The 19,144-nt window shown below is 46.1% G+C and overlaps 1 protein-coding gene and 1 long non-coding RNA gene across 2 annotated transcripts in view; one reads left to right on the forward strand and one right to left on the reverse strand.

Annotated features, from left to right (window-relative positions):
• The first annotated feature begins 1,029 nt into the window (after positions 1-1,029).
• LOC135903912 (glutamate receptor U1-like) lies at positions 1,030-11,718 on the forward strand. Its single transcript, XM_065434378.1, has 8 exons — positions 1,030-1,142; positions 1,575-1,665; positions 1,751-1,912; positions 2,150-2,297; positions 4,943-5,166; positions 8,834-8,968; positions 10,603-10,760; positions 11,454-11,718. Exons 1-8 carry the CDS (start codon positions 1,030-1,032, stop codon positions 11,716-11,718), a joined length of 1,296 nt encoding a protein of 431 aa, XP_065290450.1.
• Positions 11,719-12,745: 1,027 nt separating this feature from the next.
• The window catches only part of LOC135903917 (uncharacterized), a 49,239-nt gene continuing 42,840 nt past the window's right edge, over positions 12,746-19,144 (reverse strand). The window contains exon 3 of the long non-coding RNA XR_010564957.1: positions 12,746-12,869. This is a non-coding gene — a long non-coding RNA (uncharacterized lncRNA). The remainder of the gene's footprint in view (positions 12,870-19,144) is intronic.

Consider the following 19,144-nt stretch of genomic DNA (forward strand, 5'->3'; position numbering starts at 1 on the left):
TTCTTTTACACATTGATTATTGTTGAGTGAGGTCACTGTTATATTCGTTGACATCAATAAACCTCACTACTATGCGTAAATATTGCGGCATCACGTTCGTCCTGTCCAACTCCTTCGTTGACGCTCCTCACCAACACGAACCTAATTGAAGTAGACGTAGATGGTGTTCCGTTGACGCCATTAATTGATACTGGAGCCCAAGTGTCCATAATGAGCACTAATCTATGTCGTCGCCTCAAAAAAGTTCGTACGCCTGCCATCACTCGAGCCATACGCGTCGCCAACGGCGCCACTGTTGCCGTCAGGGGTATGTGCACTGCTCGCATAGGAATTGCTGGCCGCAGAGTTCCAGTTCTGTACACCGTGGTGACCAGTTGCCCTCATGACCTAATCTTCAAGCTCGACTTTCTGATGACGCATTCTGCCGTCATCGACTTTTCCACCGGTACGCTGTGCCTCGACCTTCCTCTTCTTCCGGACATTCGCCCCGAACTACCGAACACCCTAAGCACTACAGCGTTTGTTCGCTTACCTGACCTTAAAGATGCTAGAATGGCGACAATCCCTCCTACACTTTTAAGTCTACTTATGTCTAGCATTATGTCTGTTCCATAGCCACGGCGTTAATTAGGCTTATAAATCCACCAAATTGTGCACATCTAGCACACTATCTTTATGTTCAGCGAGCGTATTGTTGAGTCATAAATTTCCGAGAACACATCTGCGTGAATGACCAACACACTCACACACGTGACCAACACACTCACGCGCGCACATGCGGCGACCTGTAACGGTGCCGAAGTCGCAGCGGGATGGCACGGTTCGAATGGCATGTTGATTACTGTACTTTTAGTTATTATTACTGTACTAATATTGAGTAATGAGGAAATGCTAGCTCAGCACCTGGTGAACTCACATGTTCTCGTTATCATGAAAGCAGCGACGTGATGAGACCGCGAAGACCTCGCGAATTTGTGCATTGTAAGGAACGCGAGTGGACGCAACGATGAAAGCAATGCGCACTTGTGAATGTTTCAGTGGCGCCCGTACTCGGTCCACCTGACAGACAACTACGATGAGGACGAGCTGTGGGGATTGTCTGGCTCCATCGTCGACAACATAACGGCTTCCATGGGACTGCGGTAAGCGGAAACACGTTAACGATGCAGAATGATGACCCCTTGTTTGGCAGGGATCGAAGACAGGTTATCTTGGGTAACCACGGACTCATGGCATGGCTTTTTCGACAAACTCAATATTGTTTTATTGTGCTTTACCTCGACACGTTCAGCGAGGGAGCTGTTATGCCTTGGGTATACGGAACAAAGTTTCTCTGCTCAATGTGACGTCAAATGTATATGAATTGCTGCCCAAACCTGTGTAAATCATTTTAATGCCCTTCATTATTTTGCCGAGGTAAGTGCACTTTCGCTCATTTCAGGACACAGTTATTTCTGACACAGACTAAGTATATATAGGTACGCCGTTTTGTAAAATATTCAGTCATTGTAATGAAAAGCGATTTCTTTGCTGACCATCAGTACTGGTGCAACAGGAGGCATAATCGCGTGCAGGTACAAGTACAAGGCCCCAAAGGACAATATGTGGGGCTACAGGGTTCCCAACGGAACCTGGACAGGCATGCTTGGGGACCTGCAGAGAAACGTGAGCTAGGAGGCACTTGTTGAACTATAGCTGTGTCCGGTGTGCACCATATTTGCGCCGTACATACGTGTTGCTGTTGGCGCAGGAAAGCGAACTCGCCGTGGGTCCATTTCTCATCACCACAGTCATTGATGAGGAATTCTTGTTCGGCTCTGTGTTCCTTGTGGACAACTTGCGCTTCCTGGCTGGCCTCAAACAGCCCTTCTTCAGCGCTGTCTTCAGCAGGGTCTCCCCTTTCGACATTGAGGTATGCACTGAAGTACACCATCTCCGTGCACAGCGATGGCTGTGTTTTGGGAGGTGCAGTAAGCATTCTGACGCATGCGAAGAACATCACCGGGGGGCCTCGCTTGGTAGGTTAATGAACTGGCATGCATGCGAGGCACTCTAGTGCATGACTATACAAACATACTTCTGCCACGCAAGTCTGCACAAGCAGCACCATAAACTTGGCGTGACCCCTGAATCTTTCCTTGCTCTGTAGCTGTGGGTGCTGGTGGGTGTGGCCCTCTTGTTGCTGACCTACATAAGCGTCAAGCTGGTCAGGCTGCCACGTATCGAGCATAATAAAGGCTTCCTGCGGACGTACGGAGATATCTTCTTCATCTACTTCGCCGCCACCATGCAGAAACGTACGTCCCTTTCAGCGGATGACGGCATGTATAACTTGCCTGACTCAAATTTCTTATCTTTGTAGCGGTGACAAGTCAAACGTGTACACTTTTTGTCAAAAATATGCGGGTTATGTTGCCTGAGGCCATCAAGCTGACTACAGGCATTTTAAGTGAGTTCCTGATATGCCACAAGCTCCAACACCTAGGAAAATAGAATCTCGTATTCACCACCCACTTCAGGGGACGGTTTCCAGTTCTGTGGCTTGCGGCCCTTTCTACTTGGGCTGTAGAGAAGGAGCTCCGATTTCTTTGGGGAGCACCGGAGTCCCGTGTTGGTTAAAAAGCGCTCTGTAGTGTCGACAGCTTCCTGGAGAGCGGCTTCGACTTGTCCGTCACTGCCACCCGCGCACCAGACAGTGATGTCATCCGCGTAGATCGTGTGACCGATGCCCTGGACCTTGCCTAGATACCTTGAGAGGTCAACCATTGCGATGTTGAAGAGGAGTGGTGAGATGACTGATCCCTGGGGGGTGCCTCTTCTACTCAGCTCCATTGTCTCCGATTCCAAATCTCCAGCCTTGAGGATGGCGCATCGGTTGCTCAAGAAAGACCTGACGAAGGCATGGAAGGACGAGCCCAGGTCGAGCTTGGAGATGGCGTCGAGGACGAACTCGTGACGGATGTTATCAAAGGCCTTCTCCAGGTCCAAACCAAGGATGGCTCTCGTGTCCCGAGTGCAGCGTTCCAGGATTTGGATCTTGATAAGCTTCATGGCGTCCTGAGTGGAGAGGCCTGGCCTGAAACCTATCATGTTGTGAGGGAAAAGGTCGTTGGTCTCGATATACTCGGCAATTCTGTTATGGATGGCGTGCTCGGCCACCTTCCCTACACATGATTGACACATGAAGTTGACATTAATCTCTACACCAGTTGCGGAGATCCCATTCCCAAAGTCGCGTCCATTCGAATCTTGGGAATGACACTCGAAGGGACAGGCACAAATAGCATCACCATTCACAAATTAGCAAAGAAGACGGATAGCGTCATCGGTCTAATCAGGCGGGTAGCTAACAGAAGGAGAGGCCTGAGCGAAGAGAATCTGTTAAGGCTAGTCCACGCTTTCTTGTTGTGCCATTTTACGTACGTAGCGGCCATGCACGTCTGGAAGAGGGCCGAGCGAGACAAACTAAATGCCATGATAAGGAGGGGCATCAAGAGCGCGCTCGGACTACCAAACTACACACGCACCGACCGACTCCTGCAGTTGGGTATTCATAATACCCTGGAAGAGATTGCAGAAGCACAAGAAAGAGCACAGATTCTCAGGCTCTCCGGCACCAGGGCGGGCAGACGACTCCTAACTGAGATGGGCGTCCCCCCGGCCACTGTCGAAGACGCCTACCAAGGCCTACCGAAAGAGCAGAAAGATAATATCATCATATCGCCCGCCCCGCGCAATATGCATCCCCAGCGCAACGTAGAAAGAAGAAAGGCCAGAGCGGTGGCGCTCCTACGCCGCGCAACAGAACTCCCTGGCGGCAGCTGCTTCGTTGACGCGGCCCAGTATGGAAACAGCGACAATTTCACGGTGGTGTCAATCAACCACAGGGGTTCAACCGTTAACGCGGCTTCGATACGAAGCACGTCGTCGCGTGCGGCGGAGCAAGTGGCCATTGCCTTGGCCCTCCTGGATGACGGACATGCCAACATCTTCAGCGACTCCAGGGCAGCCATCCGCGCCTTCAGCGTTGGCGCCGTGTGTAAGGAAGCCTGTCGCATCCTCTACGGCAAAATCATCACCACCCACACTCTCACGTGGTTCCCCGCTCACATGGGATCCATCACGGGAGGCCCCAGAAACCTCAACGAGCTGGCCCACTCCAAGGCGCGAGGTCTCACTTTCCGCGACCATGGAGAACTCCAACGCCGGCCCGCAGCGGTGGAGAATAGAGATCAACCGACCACATATAACGAAATTGCGCAGCACTTTTATCTCGGCAGGAGAGAGTTTCCCCTTCCACACAAGAAGTTAAATAGAGCGCAGGCATTGACCCTCAGATTACTGCAAACAGGCTCTTATCCCAGCCCGGCTTTATTCCACAAAATTTATCCCGACACCTATGCCACTAGTTCTTGCAGGCATTGCAATGACATCGCTAGCCTAGATCATATGCTCTGGCGTTGCCCCTCGTTACGAGGCACAGAAGAAATCAATGAAGAAAAGTGGCTCTCCGCTATCAAGAGCCCTGATGCTGGGGTGCAACTATGGGCTGTCCAGAGGGCCCACGATGCGGCGGTCGGGCAAGGCCTGGCTGTCCCAACGTGGGAGCGGCCCGCAGCGCGCTGAGTCGCGTACCTCAGGACCTTATTAAAGTTTCGCATCCATCCATCCATCCATTCACCACCCACAGGTGTGCAGTATCAGGAGCCCGATGGGAGCCACACCACACAGGCGAAAGACATATATGATGAATGCACTGAATAGCCCGCACACTTTTGACAAGTGCTGTACACGTAATACAAAAGTGCACACGAATAAACCAATATGGGATGCAAATAGTGCGCTTACGGTGAATGTTCTCAATTTCGTGGCGCGCGGAAGTTACGAAACCTCCGTAAGTGCCTCGTCGATGGCTGACGACGTCCACTACTTCTGTGCGCAGACTCACCAACGGAGCAAGTGAGTGGGGGCGCAGTGTTCCGCGGCCTACACTGCCTCTGGCTGGTGGGCAGCTTTTTTGCCATGAACTTCTTCACGGCCAGCATGCGCGCCGACCTGCTCGTCAAAGTCGAGGCACCACGCATACGCACGACTGCCGACGTGCTGCGAAATCCCAACACACGCATCCTGCTGTTCGGCAGCGCTGGCTTCACCGAACTATTTCTGGTGAGCTTGAGAATATTTTACACAGTGCGGAAGAGACGATCACCGAGAAAATGAACGAGGAAGGCGCGTCTGCCACATGTGTTACATACGGCACTTCCCTAGTACATCGTCAAAGACATGTACGGGCGGTCTATTGTGTGTATGCTGCACATAGGCACATAAGTACTAACATGCTTCAGTTTCCGAACGTTCTTGCCTCTGTTGCCTGTTGCAGCCTCTCAGAGAAAATGGACAAAAACTTGCGTAAGGAGTCCGGCATCCGTGATCGCGTAGCTCACTGCTCGGAATTACACCACGCACTTTTTTTTTGCGTTGCACCGACTCCGTACATTGAAAGAATGAACTGCAGATGATGAGATCTTGGGCAGAAATGTTAGATGAAAGTTGCGTTGAAAGAGAACTCTTTTGATATGATCAGAGTAATAAGACGTGGTGTTGCCATTTTAGCGATTTTGTCGCTATATTTAGCGACTTTCTTGTCTTTTTAGCACCAAAGTATTTAATTTAGCGACCGGCGACATTTCTTTAGCGACGTCACAGAAGAATTGGTTGAAATTTTAGCGACTTCAAGGTAGGGAAAGTTGCTTCGCAAAAGGTATTTTAGAACTTTATTATTGAATAACTATTCTGAATGACCGAAATCTGCTGTATGAAGCGTAGCCTCTGTAACCATAGAGTTTCTTACAATTACTAAAAGGAACCCTGGTGCTGCGATCGCTCTGCCACCATGGGAATGATACGTAGTGCATAGATTTGTCTAACCTTCTCCCTCAGGGCTTCAGACTATCTTGTGGCTTCGTTAATTACGCGTTCTTTGAGCCTTTATTGGCCTAACATTTAAAGAAATTTATATTTTTTAATGCAGAAGGTAATAAGACTCTGCAAGCCCACGTAATCGCTGCTAATTGCAGTAGCTCCGCTTGTCCATGCACGCATGGCGTAATAGTTTCAATATGGGGCCCAAGTGCTAGAGGTCCTGTGTTCATATCTTACCGGCGGACATTCTTAATAACGTTTATTCATTTGTTTATTTAAATTCAGAAGGGCAAAGTTTAGGTAAATCCATGTACAACCCACCATTCCCATGCTGCTGGCGGAAATGCCGTTCGCAGCTCCCATAGACACTAGCGCCACAGTTCCCTGCGGTAATTGTATGAAACTCTATGCCTGTAACCATGATAAAACAATGGGTGCATTCACAGCGTGCTCACAAAATGCATGTTTCTTTTGTGTTATTGCTTTTTGTTTTCTTGCGAGACAAACTGGAACGAGAATAAACGTTCCGTGTTTTGCACTTTCACTAAATGCGTTCGATCAGTGAACATTTTCAAATTTTATAGTGATCTTTAGAACGCAGTAGGTGAATAATCAGATCGGTCGACTGTAGAAAGGCGTATGCATAGGTGCAGCTGGGCTCGTTCCCGCGAGCCTGAACGCACTGCTTCCTTGTGGCGTGAGTTTTTGACAAATCAGGGGACGTATTCTGCGACGCTCACTTCGGCGATACTAGTGCCTTCTCGTGACCAGGAAACCAGCCAATCAGCTCATCCGTTTTGCTCAACCACCCAATCAGCGCGGCCCTGACGACAACACTATCGCCGAAAGTGATCGTAGCAGACTACGTCTCCAGTACTGCGATGGCCTTCAAGTAGACCAAGGGATGGAAGTGTAGTATTTGGTCTGCATAAAGGTCGAGTAGCTATCATGACATGTTAAAGGGCCCCTCACTAGGCCACTTTGCAAATTTCTGTTATACGCTGGAAGTTGCTACGTGTCCTCTAGGGAGCGTCCTTCCACAAAAATTTTTCTAGTCGGCTCATTAATAGCCGAGATATAAATATATCAGTGCCGCGAACCGACGATTTCAGGATGCGAGGGCCACTGTCAAGAGAGCGCCTCTCTCCACATGCCCCATCTCTGGCCTCCGCAAGCGAAATTTCTTCCTTGTGTTCTCCCACACCGGAGTTCGAGGATCGCGTGACATATGCCTCGCCCGCCTCGCCTTCATTTTTTTTTCTGCTCCATTTTTTTTTGCGACGCGGTGCACTTCCGCTGACGGCGTCGCGCGCGAGCTGTTGCGTTTGTCTCGCTTCGCGCAGCACACGATTTTGCGCGCTGTCTACGATAACACCTGACCAGCGGTATAAGTCAGCGCTACGCGAATATGGAGGCAGACACAAGCGGTTCACAGAGAATGATCGCGCGTTGGAACACGGTAGAAAATGACACACTTTCGTTGTCTAAGCCTGCGACGGCACGTCGTGAGAACAAGCAGCGAAAACAGAAGTACATCTCTCTTGCTGCGGTGCGAAGTAAAACAAGAACACGCAGACATTCGGTTTGTGTGTTTCATTATTTCCTTAAACTTTAATTCGTCTACTGAAGCAACATATTACACAAATAACAGATGTTGCCTTGAATAATTCTCGAAGTCACGTATCTCTACGAGCGACGTCACAGCAGTGCGATGTACGTAGGTGCACTAGCACGTGTACGTCATCCCTCCGGCTTATAGCGTGGCGCCCGCGAGGAGAAGGGCAAACGGCAATCGGTTTGAAATTTCAACCCTTTCTCCGACGTGTAGCAATGTAAAACTTAGCAGACACGATCGCTAGCGCGCATTGTATGCACGGCGCTTGTCAGCTCAAAATGGCCAGTCCTGGTGAGGGTCCCTTTAACATGCGGTCTTGTGCCTCTTGCAAAACTTTTATAATCTTTCGATAGCACCGACGACTAAACAACTTGCAAGTAGAATGGGGACCAAGTGCTTTTCCGTGTTAGGAAAATCAGGTTGCTTGTGTTCTTTTGAATCGCGCTGTATTTGGAACCTCACAGTCTGAAGATAAACGCGGAATTTCATCTGTCATTGTCGGTTGTTAAAGCCCAATGCATACTGCTTCTAAATTAACCTTTTATTTCTCATTCAAATGGACCCTAAAGAAATCTGAGACGTTTTGGGAAATGATTTACGCCATGCTAGCTTATATTAGAATGTTCCAAAACGCCTACGTTACCCAAAATTTACTCAGAAGTCCTAGTGCCAATTTTAGTGATGTTGTAGCAAACTTTTGCACCCGCGCTTAAAAAGATTAAGGCAACACTGCTATGAATTTATTTCTGAAAATGTGGAAAGTTCTTTGTTTGGAAGTGCAGGATAAAATTTTACAATAAGTACGTCTTGTGCAATGAAAAGAAAAAGATGACAATGTTGCACATTGGCTTAGAATTCGTGCTTTCGACTTTAGCAAAACATGTTCGTTTGGCTTTCTCAGAAGCTGAAATGAAGCATTATAGAACGTGATTGAATATCGCAACCGCCACTCAATGTTGCTGCGACGGAGTGTCAGGTCGCTTACTCGTCTTGCTAGTCCACGGGCTTGATGGAGGGAATGAGCGAAGCGGCTCAGCTGACCGGCGCACTAAACTGAACGCAACGATGACTTAGAATACGGCATTTCAGCAAATTCAAGTTGCACGGCTGTTATTCACCTATGCTCCCTAATGGCTCCTGCAATAAAGAGCACAACGGAGCCTTACAAAGCACCCCAACGAGGTTTTTCCGCGCAAGAATTTTTTAGGTTATCTTTTTTCCTTTGTTTCTCTTGGCCAATCGTTCCCATACATATCATTTTGCTCCTTGAGTCTAACTTGTGGCATGAATGTGCAGTACACGGACGAAGCCTCGTACTCGGCCGTGTACGATCAGGTGCGACGCACCAGCGGCGAGCTCCATCCGTCCGAGATATACACGGACAGCAACTTTCGTGACGTTCTCGCACAAAAGACCGTCATGCTTCAGGAGGTGAGCCCCTACCGGCGCTGGCACGTTGCACTCATTTCAGTATCTCCCGCTGCTCGCGACAGCGTAGTTCACTGAGCGGTGACGGCCTAGAATGTGACGCTCACATGGTGAATAGCGTTATATTTAAAGACATGTTAGTAAGCCAGACTAGAGCCACGTAAGGTACAGCCTTTGTCGGCAATGGGCAGCTTGCCTTCACTTTATTACGACAGGGTGCACGCATGTACCAGAGGTCGGATATATTACAAACATAATGTGCTACCACTACGTAAACGTAACTGCTCGTGTCCCAGAGCAGACACATAGAGAGCAAGCACTTGCGGTTTTCTAGGCAGACGTGCTGGCTCGCATAGTGAGCGCGGATCAGACCACATTTACGGGTGCATCACGGGCAAAATAGAATTTTCCGAGGGCGGGTGACTCTCGAATTATCAGCTAACAAAACAATGTCAACCGAGTACATTAAGACCGGGAGATTATACCGGTACAAAAGATTAGTAGAGTACGAAAGATTATAACCGAACTTGCTTCTACCTCCTTTGTCATGAGGATCATGAATATAACAAAGAGGAGTGGTAAGAACGGGCAGTGCTGGTGCAGACTATTCCGGATATCGGGTATCGACTTCCTTTGTTAGCGTAAATGCGTCGTACATCCATTTCCTTCCGCTTACTATATGTAGCTTTTGATTATTAAAGTGCGTTCTAGAAGCCCATTTTCCAAGCAGCCTGCCTAACTAATAAGTCGTTAAAATATCGCCAGTTGTCCATTTCAGTCACTAAAAAGATCGCTGATTGCTAAATAGAAACTTTGCCGTAAACAAACAAAAAATCCCTAAATCTAACGACAAAGTCACTAAAATAGCAACACTGGTTAAATACCGCCAAATTATAAAAAGCAAATCTGATTTTCTGTTTTCAAAGATGGTTAGGTTAGACGACCCCGACAAACACGGGGTGATGCAAGGGATGGTGAATTAAACTTGTTTTGGACCGCCTAGCGACAGCTTTCTCAGCATTGCAGGCTTGCAAGGCACGTCTTGCCGGCGTCTCGCACCGCAACACACTGTAACCCTTACCTGCTTAGTGCGGCCGGCCGAGCATCATCTGCTACAGCACGTGGAGGCGACGCCCGAAACACAGTCCTAGCTGCGCAAGCAGAGGATACGTAATACAAAAATCGTACCTATGTGGGCGCAATTCTGAGTGAGGACATGGCATCAGCAGATGTTTTGTTGGATTTGTCAGTGTCCAGCCGACAGTGCCCACTTTCAGAAGTGTGTGTGTACGTGTGTAGGGGGGCGCGCAAATGGCCTACTTTTCCCGTTTACTTCTAACTGTGGAAGAGAGGAGCATGCCTCCCCTCCCCCACCGGTAGATACCTCTATGACAAGCATGGTGTCACGCATGCACAGGCCAATGTAAATACATCTCACTCGATGACCACGAGCACTCGTTGTCGCAACGATCACGTGATGGCATTTATCAACTTAATCAAGAACTTTAGGAGCCTTTCAAAACGATCACAATGCCCCCAAGGGTAACCTCCGACATAGAACTGCACCAAAGCGACACATACAGAAATAGAACAAAGCAAAACACGGCTTGCCGATTTTGTGTTTCTGTTTTCTACAGGAGAAGGGCACGATGGAGGACCAGATTCGGCGCAATTGTCCCGCCTACATGGGAAGGGGCTTTTTCTACTTCAGCGAAGAGTCATTGGGATTGCTGGTCCTATCATGGGTGACCCGCAAAGACTTCGACCCCATAATTCATCGCGAGATGAACTACAGGTGCGGATGGAATTTTTAAACAGCAGTATCAGTATGCTTTTAATTGTCGCGCAATGACTGGCCTCAGGCCGTTTTTACTACCACACGCGGGCATGGCATATCTTCGTCAGAAGCCTGACGAGTCCCCTCGTCGAAGTTACTACTGTTATTTATTATTATTATTATTATTATTATTATTACCGTCGTCATCATCACCGTAATCATCAACAGTAACACACTCTATTCTCTTTTATAAGAACTCCATTACTCTATACTCCATCTGTACACGCGTTGATTCATGATCTATAATGTATCACATCTATGTTTTTTTATTAATCAACACGGTCGGCCGTTGTCTTACCAGTTTCCGACATTTCCCTCTTGCTTTACCGAAAGCACACCAGGTAATGCACGTGGTTGTTACGGAGGCTAATAATAACAATCGGTGCTTCCCATGCCAACGAGAAGAAACTACATAGGAAACCAAAGGTTGTATTAACTTTTGCGCTGCGTATTATCCGGGCAGCCAGTTTTCGTATTGATAATAGCCTATATCCTATTTCATCGAAGAAAGCAAGGCCCCTTATGGAAACGTTGACTGCAACGAAACTCCTTGTTCGACCGCTGCTGAGCCCTTCAACACTGCAAGCATCTCCATGTGATCCCCTGTCTTGTTTGGCTTTGATCTATAGGAATGTGCGCTTGGCGTTGCAGGATCCGCTGGTTGGTGGACACCGGAATGGTGCAGCTGTTCATGCGCGACGTGTCCCCAGGACCCACTGCGTGTTGGCTGCAACAAGGTCACAAAAGCGACATGGACAGGCGCATGCTCGGATTCGAGGACCTCGAGTCCGTGTTTGTCCTATACGCGCTGCTACTGCAGTTGGCACTCGCTGCCTTCATCATCGAGTGCCTTGGCGCTGCCTACGCCAGAGGCTGTGGTCGGTTCTGCCACGCTATGAAACGCAGATGTTTCTAGCTTTTTTGATCGCTCGGCGCTGTCGAAGTTGTAAACGCCCGGCTGGCATGGACGATGCGTTATTACGTTTGCACTGCTGTGGCAGTGCGTCAGACAGAAGATAAAAAGCTACGGACAGTTGACTCTGTAGCGTAGTTTGTTAAAAATTTCGGTTTATGTTTAGGTGCCGTCTAGATTTTGCGCATTAATGAGCAGCTCAACATAATATAATGCCTAGAAAACACTAAAGCAATCTCGCAAACAACTTTTACGCAACTTCCGGTCACTATGCGATAGTGAGGCTGTCACAGGCAAGAATATTCTCGTCCAGACATTCAGGAAGCTAGAGTTATTCTCGCAATGAGACACGAAAGCGCAGCGCGCAAGAACGAAAGGTCGCTCTACACTAACAATTGCATGGCGTTTGCACGAAAAACGTGTAGCGATGATGGCGACACGTAAAAAGAATACGGAGATCCGAGGGGCTGGAACTTCTGTGTTTATGAAGGCACGCTAAATACAGAAGAAAGTGCACGAGAACACTGGTCGATGCGAAAGACACACCTTTAGGTAGTGACGCACTTGAAATTGTGTTTGTTATTTGCATCTACTTAATGTCCTGGTGCGGTCATGCGACGACTGCACAGGTGCACGTCGGGTGCGGTCCTTGAAATCTGCCCAACCTTGGCTCCTTGTGCACCGCCTTCTGTGCTGGCCTGTACCACTGCTGCCATCCACGTGCATAGTGAGCTCATAGCCGACGCAGCTATAGACGCAGATTCAACTTTGCGCAAGAAAACAGAAGTGCAAGATGGAGAAAACCGCGGCTAGGGGAGACTCGAGTCTTCGCTGGTGAGAATTCAACAGGCGCAAGAACCAGATGCCATGACACGCAGGAGAGAAGAACAGGCCTGGCGAGATCAAGCTGAAGCGAGCAGACAATGTCGTGTATATTCAGTCACTGAATTTTGCACTGTCTGAGGAAGCGTTTCATGAGTGTTGTAGCGTGCGTGAATAAAATAAACACACCACATAATGCGTCGCTAGAACTTTCTTTATGCAAAGAAATGCAGAGGATATCTGTGCATACGACAGTGCAGGTCATTCCTGCGAACTGTAAGGCTTGCCGTCTTCTGTCTCCGGCGTGTTTTCAACATCCCCTGACTGCTGCGCTGCAAAGTTAGGAAATGTACGGACTGTGGAGAAAATTGAGTAAAATTAATTCTTAAATAAGTTAGCTTTGTCTCAACTTTCTTTGGAGGACATTGTACTGTCTTTCCGATTTTCATATGGTGCATGATTTAGAAAATTAGGTAACGTGAAAGAAAAGTAGCGATTTCTAGCTGCGGTTATTTTTGACCTCATTAAATTGATAGCTTCCGCAAAATTATTTCTAGTTAGAAGATTCGGTTCTCGTTTAGAAGGTTTTCTGAGGCGCTTTACTTGGCGTTTTCCTGAATAATGTCGTGATTTATCCATGGATCGAACTTGTTTTCTTTATTTTGGTTGGTATGTAGTAAGAAATGCTATGTCATGCAACTTCTTTAAATTTCTGACACAGCGATTCAATATCACCATCCGGATGATAAGCAACCTGCTCAAACGAACTAAATCCGTGCGATAGGTGCTTGACTATGCTAATATAATCAGCCTTCACGAAATCGAGAAAAGTTAAAACTGATTCGGAGGGCTTTATGCGATTACGCAGCGTAATGGAACACAATACTACCTTGTGGTACGATATGCCGTCCATTAACTGAACGTTGGCTTTATCAGAGGGAAAATGGTCGCTAGCAAACACCAGGTCAAGTATATTTGAAGAACGCCCTCTGCACACGGGTGGGCTGCCTAATAATTTGGGAGATGTTAAATGTTAGCATAGTATCAAAAATGATCTCTTTTCTTTCAATTCGATTCCAAGCTATATTTTCCTGTATAATCAGTTTACGCGAGTTCCTCAGGACACTCTAAATAAAGTTCTTGTCACTGTCAGTTTAGCACACGGGTGGGCTGCCTAATAATTTGGGAGATGTTAAATGTTAGCATAGTATCAAAAATGATCTTTTTTCTTTCAATTCGATTCCAAGCTATATTTTCCTGTATAATCAGTTTACGCGAGTGCCTCAGGACACTCTAAATAAAGTTCTTGTCACTGTCAGTTTACGCCACAAAAGATGGTGGATGCTCTTTTCCTCTAATTGCATATTAAATTTTGTTCAGTTATGGGAAGTCTCTTGAACGCAGGATTTCAACTCCATTTCCGTCGTGGAGTAAACATTCTTTCTGTCTGTTGTTTATGTACTTCTAGTCGAGGTATATAAAATGACTTTGCTAGAGTGCGTGACAATTCGTTTGTCTTACTGAGTTTTTGTTTCCTTATCGCGCCACGCTGATACGATGTAACAGTTGTTGCTCGAATGTACAAGATGTTTGGGATAGGGACTTAGTCAGGGGCAGGCAAACATCATTAGTCCCTCGTTTCCATGGTCTCTTCTTTTTTCTTTATCGCACTTTTCTCAATGTTCCTAGTGAATCCGGAACAAGTACGTGAGACGAAAATAGAAAGCGATACTGACATAAACAACAAACTAAAATGCACGTGAACGACGAAACACGATAATTGCATCCAAGTCGTCGTCGTTTTGTTCGCTTGCAATCGCACTCTCAATGAAGGCCGGACCTCGTCCGAAACGACGATTGTTTATGCTTTTCTACGTGCGCCTACACTTATTTCAAATAATTAAGAGGAAGGTTTAACTCGGGCCCAACTCCAATGCGGCCTATTCAAATGCATGTAAAATGCAGAAACGCTTTTCTGACATAACCATTGGGCCGATTTTAACGAAATTTTGTTGCTTTTGAGAGAGAAAGCTGAATGTTAGTGACTGTTGGAAGCGGGATTTCGATTTAGCCATTGAATGTTTTAATGAGTTTTTAAAAATTGCTAAGTCTGAAAAAAATTAAAGCACGAAGTTAACAAAATCGCAGCTCTGCACTTCGACCAGATATCGCAGTTCTGTAACGTGAATCCATTAGAGCATTAAAGCGGACAAGTTTGATATGTCCATTTTTGCCTGATATGAATCTGTCACATTGTCTGCAAAATTTGCGATTTTTAACAATTTTTGTTGAAACATTCACGGCCGAAATCGAAAATTTGCTGCCAACACTCACTAGATATTGACTTTTTCTTTTATATGCAACAAATCTAATCAAATTTGTTGCAGTGACTGCCGCGAAATGCGATTTATCCTGTCCCATGTATATAGATAACAGCCCCTGACTTACAGCTTCCTCTTATACACCGGATACAAATAACTACTTACTTCACACACACACACACACACACACACAAATATATATATATATATATTATATATATATATATATATATATATATATATATATATATATATATATATATATATATATATATATATATATATATATATATATATATCGCAACTAACGATGATTTTTGGTGTACCACTGTCTGTTGCACTTCGTTCTTCGAAGAGACATTGTCTGGGTCGAGTGAGCTACTGAGCAACACTTTGCAATGTGGTGAAGGAGCTTTAATTAATGCATCCGGGAATTCTAAGAGGAGCACCGTAATGCTGACGCATTTTTCTCGTATTTACAGCTAAATCGCTACTATATTCTAAAATCAAAAACTCATTAACGTCTGCCCGACCCGATAATGCGCGTATTGTAGACGTTTATTAAGGAAAATCGAACTACAGAAAGAAAGCCCCATCATTCAGTTTTTAATTATACTTGCTAATAGTGAGTAGTATGACTCTCAGTTCTCACGCTAAGTTTTGTTTTCATATTGGAGAGAAAAATGCATGACGTTGATCAAGTATAGCCTGCAAATGTGCTCCAAGAAGAGGGGCACATCATACGCCTCTGTATTTTTTACGGAGAACCACGTGTATAGACCTCTTTATCGAAGGAATACGTGCATTGAATGTCCAGTGCCGCTAATACGTGCACTGAATGGTTGGAAGCCAAGAAGCACGATTTTGAGACACTATCACCACTGATTCGGGTGCCGGGCGATTAATATATCAAAGGCCCTTCTTTTCCTAGAGCCAGTTTTAACCGCACATCACGATGGCACATTACAGCAAAGTACAAAGGTTCAGAGCCTCGAGAAAACAAAATTGAGAGCTCTCTTAGAGCGGTTCGCGTCTCGCACACGTGATGAGCGAAATGACCCTGTAAGACTCGTCAAATGATATTCACGCGCCAAATAATATCCAGCAGACAAAAAAAAATTTTCTGAGTCGAAACTCCGCTGTTTTTCTTTTGTGGTTGGTTTCAAGGCACGTTATAATAAAGCGCGCATTCCCGCCTCGCATTTATATCCTTGGCGCAGAAGCAACATGGTGAGCCTTTTCCTTTCGCAGTTTGTAGCGTGTATTGAGCATCTATTAACTGCCAAAAGTCGAGCAACGGGAACGCAGGTTCGCACAGCTGGCTTACTCTTGCGTAAATGACATTGTCGCTATGATTTACCTGACATTAAGAAGAAACGCTCATACGTTGCTACAAAGTAACAATACAATGACTTTAAATTATATCATGTTAATTAGGTTACGATTCTTTTCAATCACGACGCTACGACGGCTATACTTTACTTAGTCTAAGAATATTTTAATATTCTTGTGACAGAATGACGCGCACACATCAGAGCGTAGGAAGAAAAAATTACAAGACCTCTTTGTAAGGAGAGACTAGAATTTGTAGTATACACTGCTGAGCGTATCGTGGAAGTGAACCATGTATTCTAGTGGCTGTGACGTAAGCAACAGGCATAAAAGGACCACTGCGACATAATTTTCATTCTACTTTGAGTAAGCAGGGTTACCTACAGGCGTTAACCTCCTTACGTGTTGTTACCTGAGACGTGCCATAGAGCACGTTTCTTGGCACACTTCTTTTCTTACATGTAATTCGCATCAACGGTCTCAAACCGCGTCTTAGGTAGTCTATGAGGAATAGCTTCGCTTTGCCCCCTCCACTGTACGACTGCTGACATAGAAAGCATTAAACCGAACGGAACTGCAGTATAAACATGGGCAGCATGGGGCCCTCACCAGAGAAACTTAACAAAACAATAGAAGATGCTCAAAACTGTGCAGAAAGGCTAATTTTCTACAATGATTCATACCCTTCAAATGTCACCGAGTTGAAATGTCACAAAAAATGTGTTACCTTTAACTGCGACGCAAACACGCTATTCTCTTGCATTTTTCTTACAAGTTTTGTCACGGAACATCTCGCATCTCGTCCGTAAATGAAGCTCATCACCACGCCCGTTCTATTGACACAGTGTGTAAGCGCCATTGAACGAGGACGTAGAAAGAAACACATACACAGAGACAGTGCTTGAACAGCATTGCATTGAACCGTGACAAAGCTGTACGGCCTCCGCTAGCCCATTCCATGTGTGCATGTGTGCGCATCGGAATGGGCTTTTTTCCTTAACTTCGGCGGATTGAAATGCTTTCTGAATCAACATAGTGCAGCACTCCGATTCCGCTCAATATAATTTAGGACTGGATTGTCGCTGAACTCGTCTGTTAACTCTTATCGCTCATATAAAGCCTCTTAAAATAGGGCAATTAAGATATCGAACATAAATAAGCGAAGAATCATCACAAACAAAAGCACAGAAGCACGGATAGTGTTGCGAGCGGAGGGAGTAAATTCTGTCACAATATACAGCTGAACAAATTTTGGTAAACAGCGGTAACTGCTGGCAACAGAAATGCGATGAGGATGTAACACACACGCTTTGTCTGACAGCTCGGGCATTTTCCAGATGTCTATATACCTACATTAGCAAATGCTTCCCCTGCAAGGCATGACATACGATGGTGAACTTTACAAGACGTAAAAAGGAATGACGTAGGAAGACCTAGAGGACAAAAGATGCCACGCCAATGGCCTAGAGTTTAAGGGACGAACTTCGTACCTTGTGGAATAGAATCCCGTAGGGGTAACAGTAGTTATGAGTGTATTTCACAGCGTTTATTTCCTCTTTGCTCCGGGATAGGCGGAAAATGCTTGGTTATATTTACTAAAAAAATTATGAAGTATTACATTTTTTTATGTGCACATTATGCTTGCGGACTGAACGGTCATGAAAAAACAAAACAGAAAGAAATATAAAGAACTAGTTTCTCACTTGTCTTGATTCATGATAGACTTACAGTTCATACTGCAACATAATTTAACTTTGATAGTTTTCTTTCCCGCAGAACTACGACCCAAATTCACCGAAGGAAAAGAAGAAAAACACGCTGTCTGTGATCTCCCGTATCTGTCGGTGCCTGTTTCGAGCATGAAAGTAAAGCGAAAAAAATGTGTCGCATGCTACTGCGACTTTTGCCGGTAGATAGTCGCCTCCGTGGGCCGAAACACATTGGCTGACTTCCAAAGGAATTAGTTCAGCCTAACCGTTTTATCCTACCCCAGTATATACTAAAGTTCAGGTCCTGCTCAATGAATTCCTTGCTTTTAAATAATCCAGGCTCCATCCAAACGCACAAGCAGCTTTAGGCGGGACTGGTTGAGTCGTCACGACTGGTCGTGCGGTTCGTGCGGCGTCCATGCCATCAAAGCGAGATATTGTTCGACAGCTCGACACTGTGAAAGAGGCCATATACCATGAGGGTGCCGAAAGTATTTCCATTCTTTCTTCTTACGTTAGCTGGCTTCTGATTCTTCTCGCCAGACATGATTCTTCTCATAATGCATTCTTCTAGTCATGATTCTCACCACACCACCATTTCGTCAGACTCTCGACTAAACAGCGGAAATTTCTCACGTGCCTCGGCCAGTAGCTCGCGACATGCTCTGCCCACGCTTGACGACAACTTCGCGAATGCATTTAGCAGAAGTGTGTGACTTATTGCTCTTGTTGTAACGCACATCGCAGCCGAGCACCTGGCCACTCTACAAGGAGCGCTACGCCAACTACACGCTGCGTTTCACATCGACACCAGTGAGTTGCGTTTGCAAACTTAAAGCTTCCCTCTGATTCGGGTGGCAAGCACCTGTATGATTAAGTGACGGTGTTGTGATCTTGCAAATCCCATGTCGCCTTGCGACGGGAATTATGAGTGACACAATTATGCGCAAGCTATGGACAGGCATGTTGACTTGTAAGCAATATAGACACCTGATATGATAAAGCGCGAGAAATCGCTAATCAGCGCACGTACGTCTCATAACCACATTTTGTTTCTTGTTTATTCTTATGGCCTTTCCGAAAGTTTTAGCCCGCCACAATAATTACCACAGCAGTGAGTGAAGCGGTGCTAGGTTCGGTGTGAGAGCGTACCCCAAGTGTATAGAGGGCATTGCAGGCTATAATATACCGGGTGTTTCTGAGAAGACTAGGCAATTTTCAAAGATTGCCTGTGGCAGATGACAC

Source organism: Dermacentor albipictus, chromosome 3 (genome assembly GCF_038994185.2).
Source record: "Dermacentor albipictus isolate Rhodes 1998 colony chromosome 3, USDA_Dalb.pri_finalv2, whole genome shotgun sequence".
NCBI lineage: Eukaryota > Metazoa > Arthropoda > Arachnida > Ixodida > Ixodidae > Dermacentor > Dermacentor albipictus.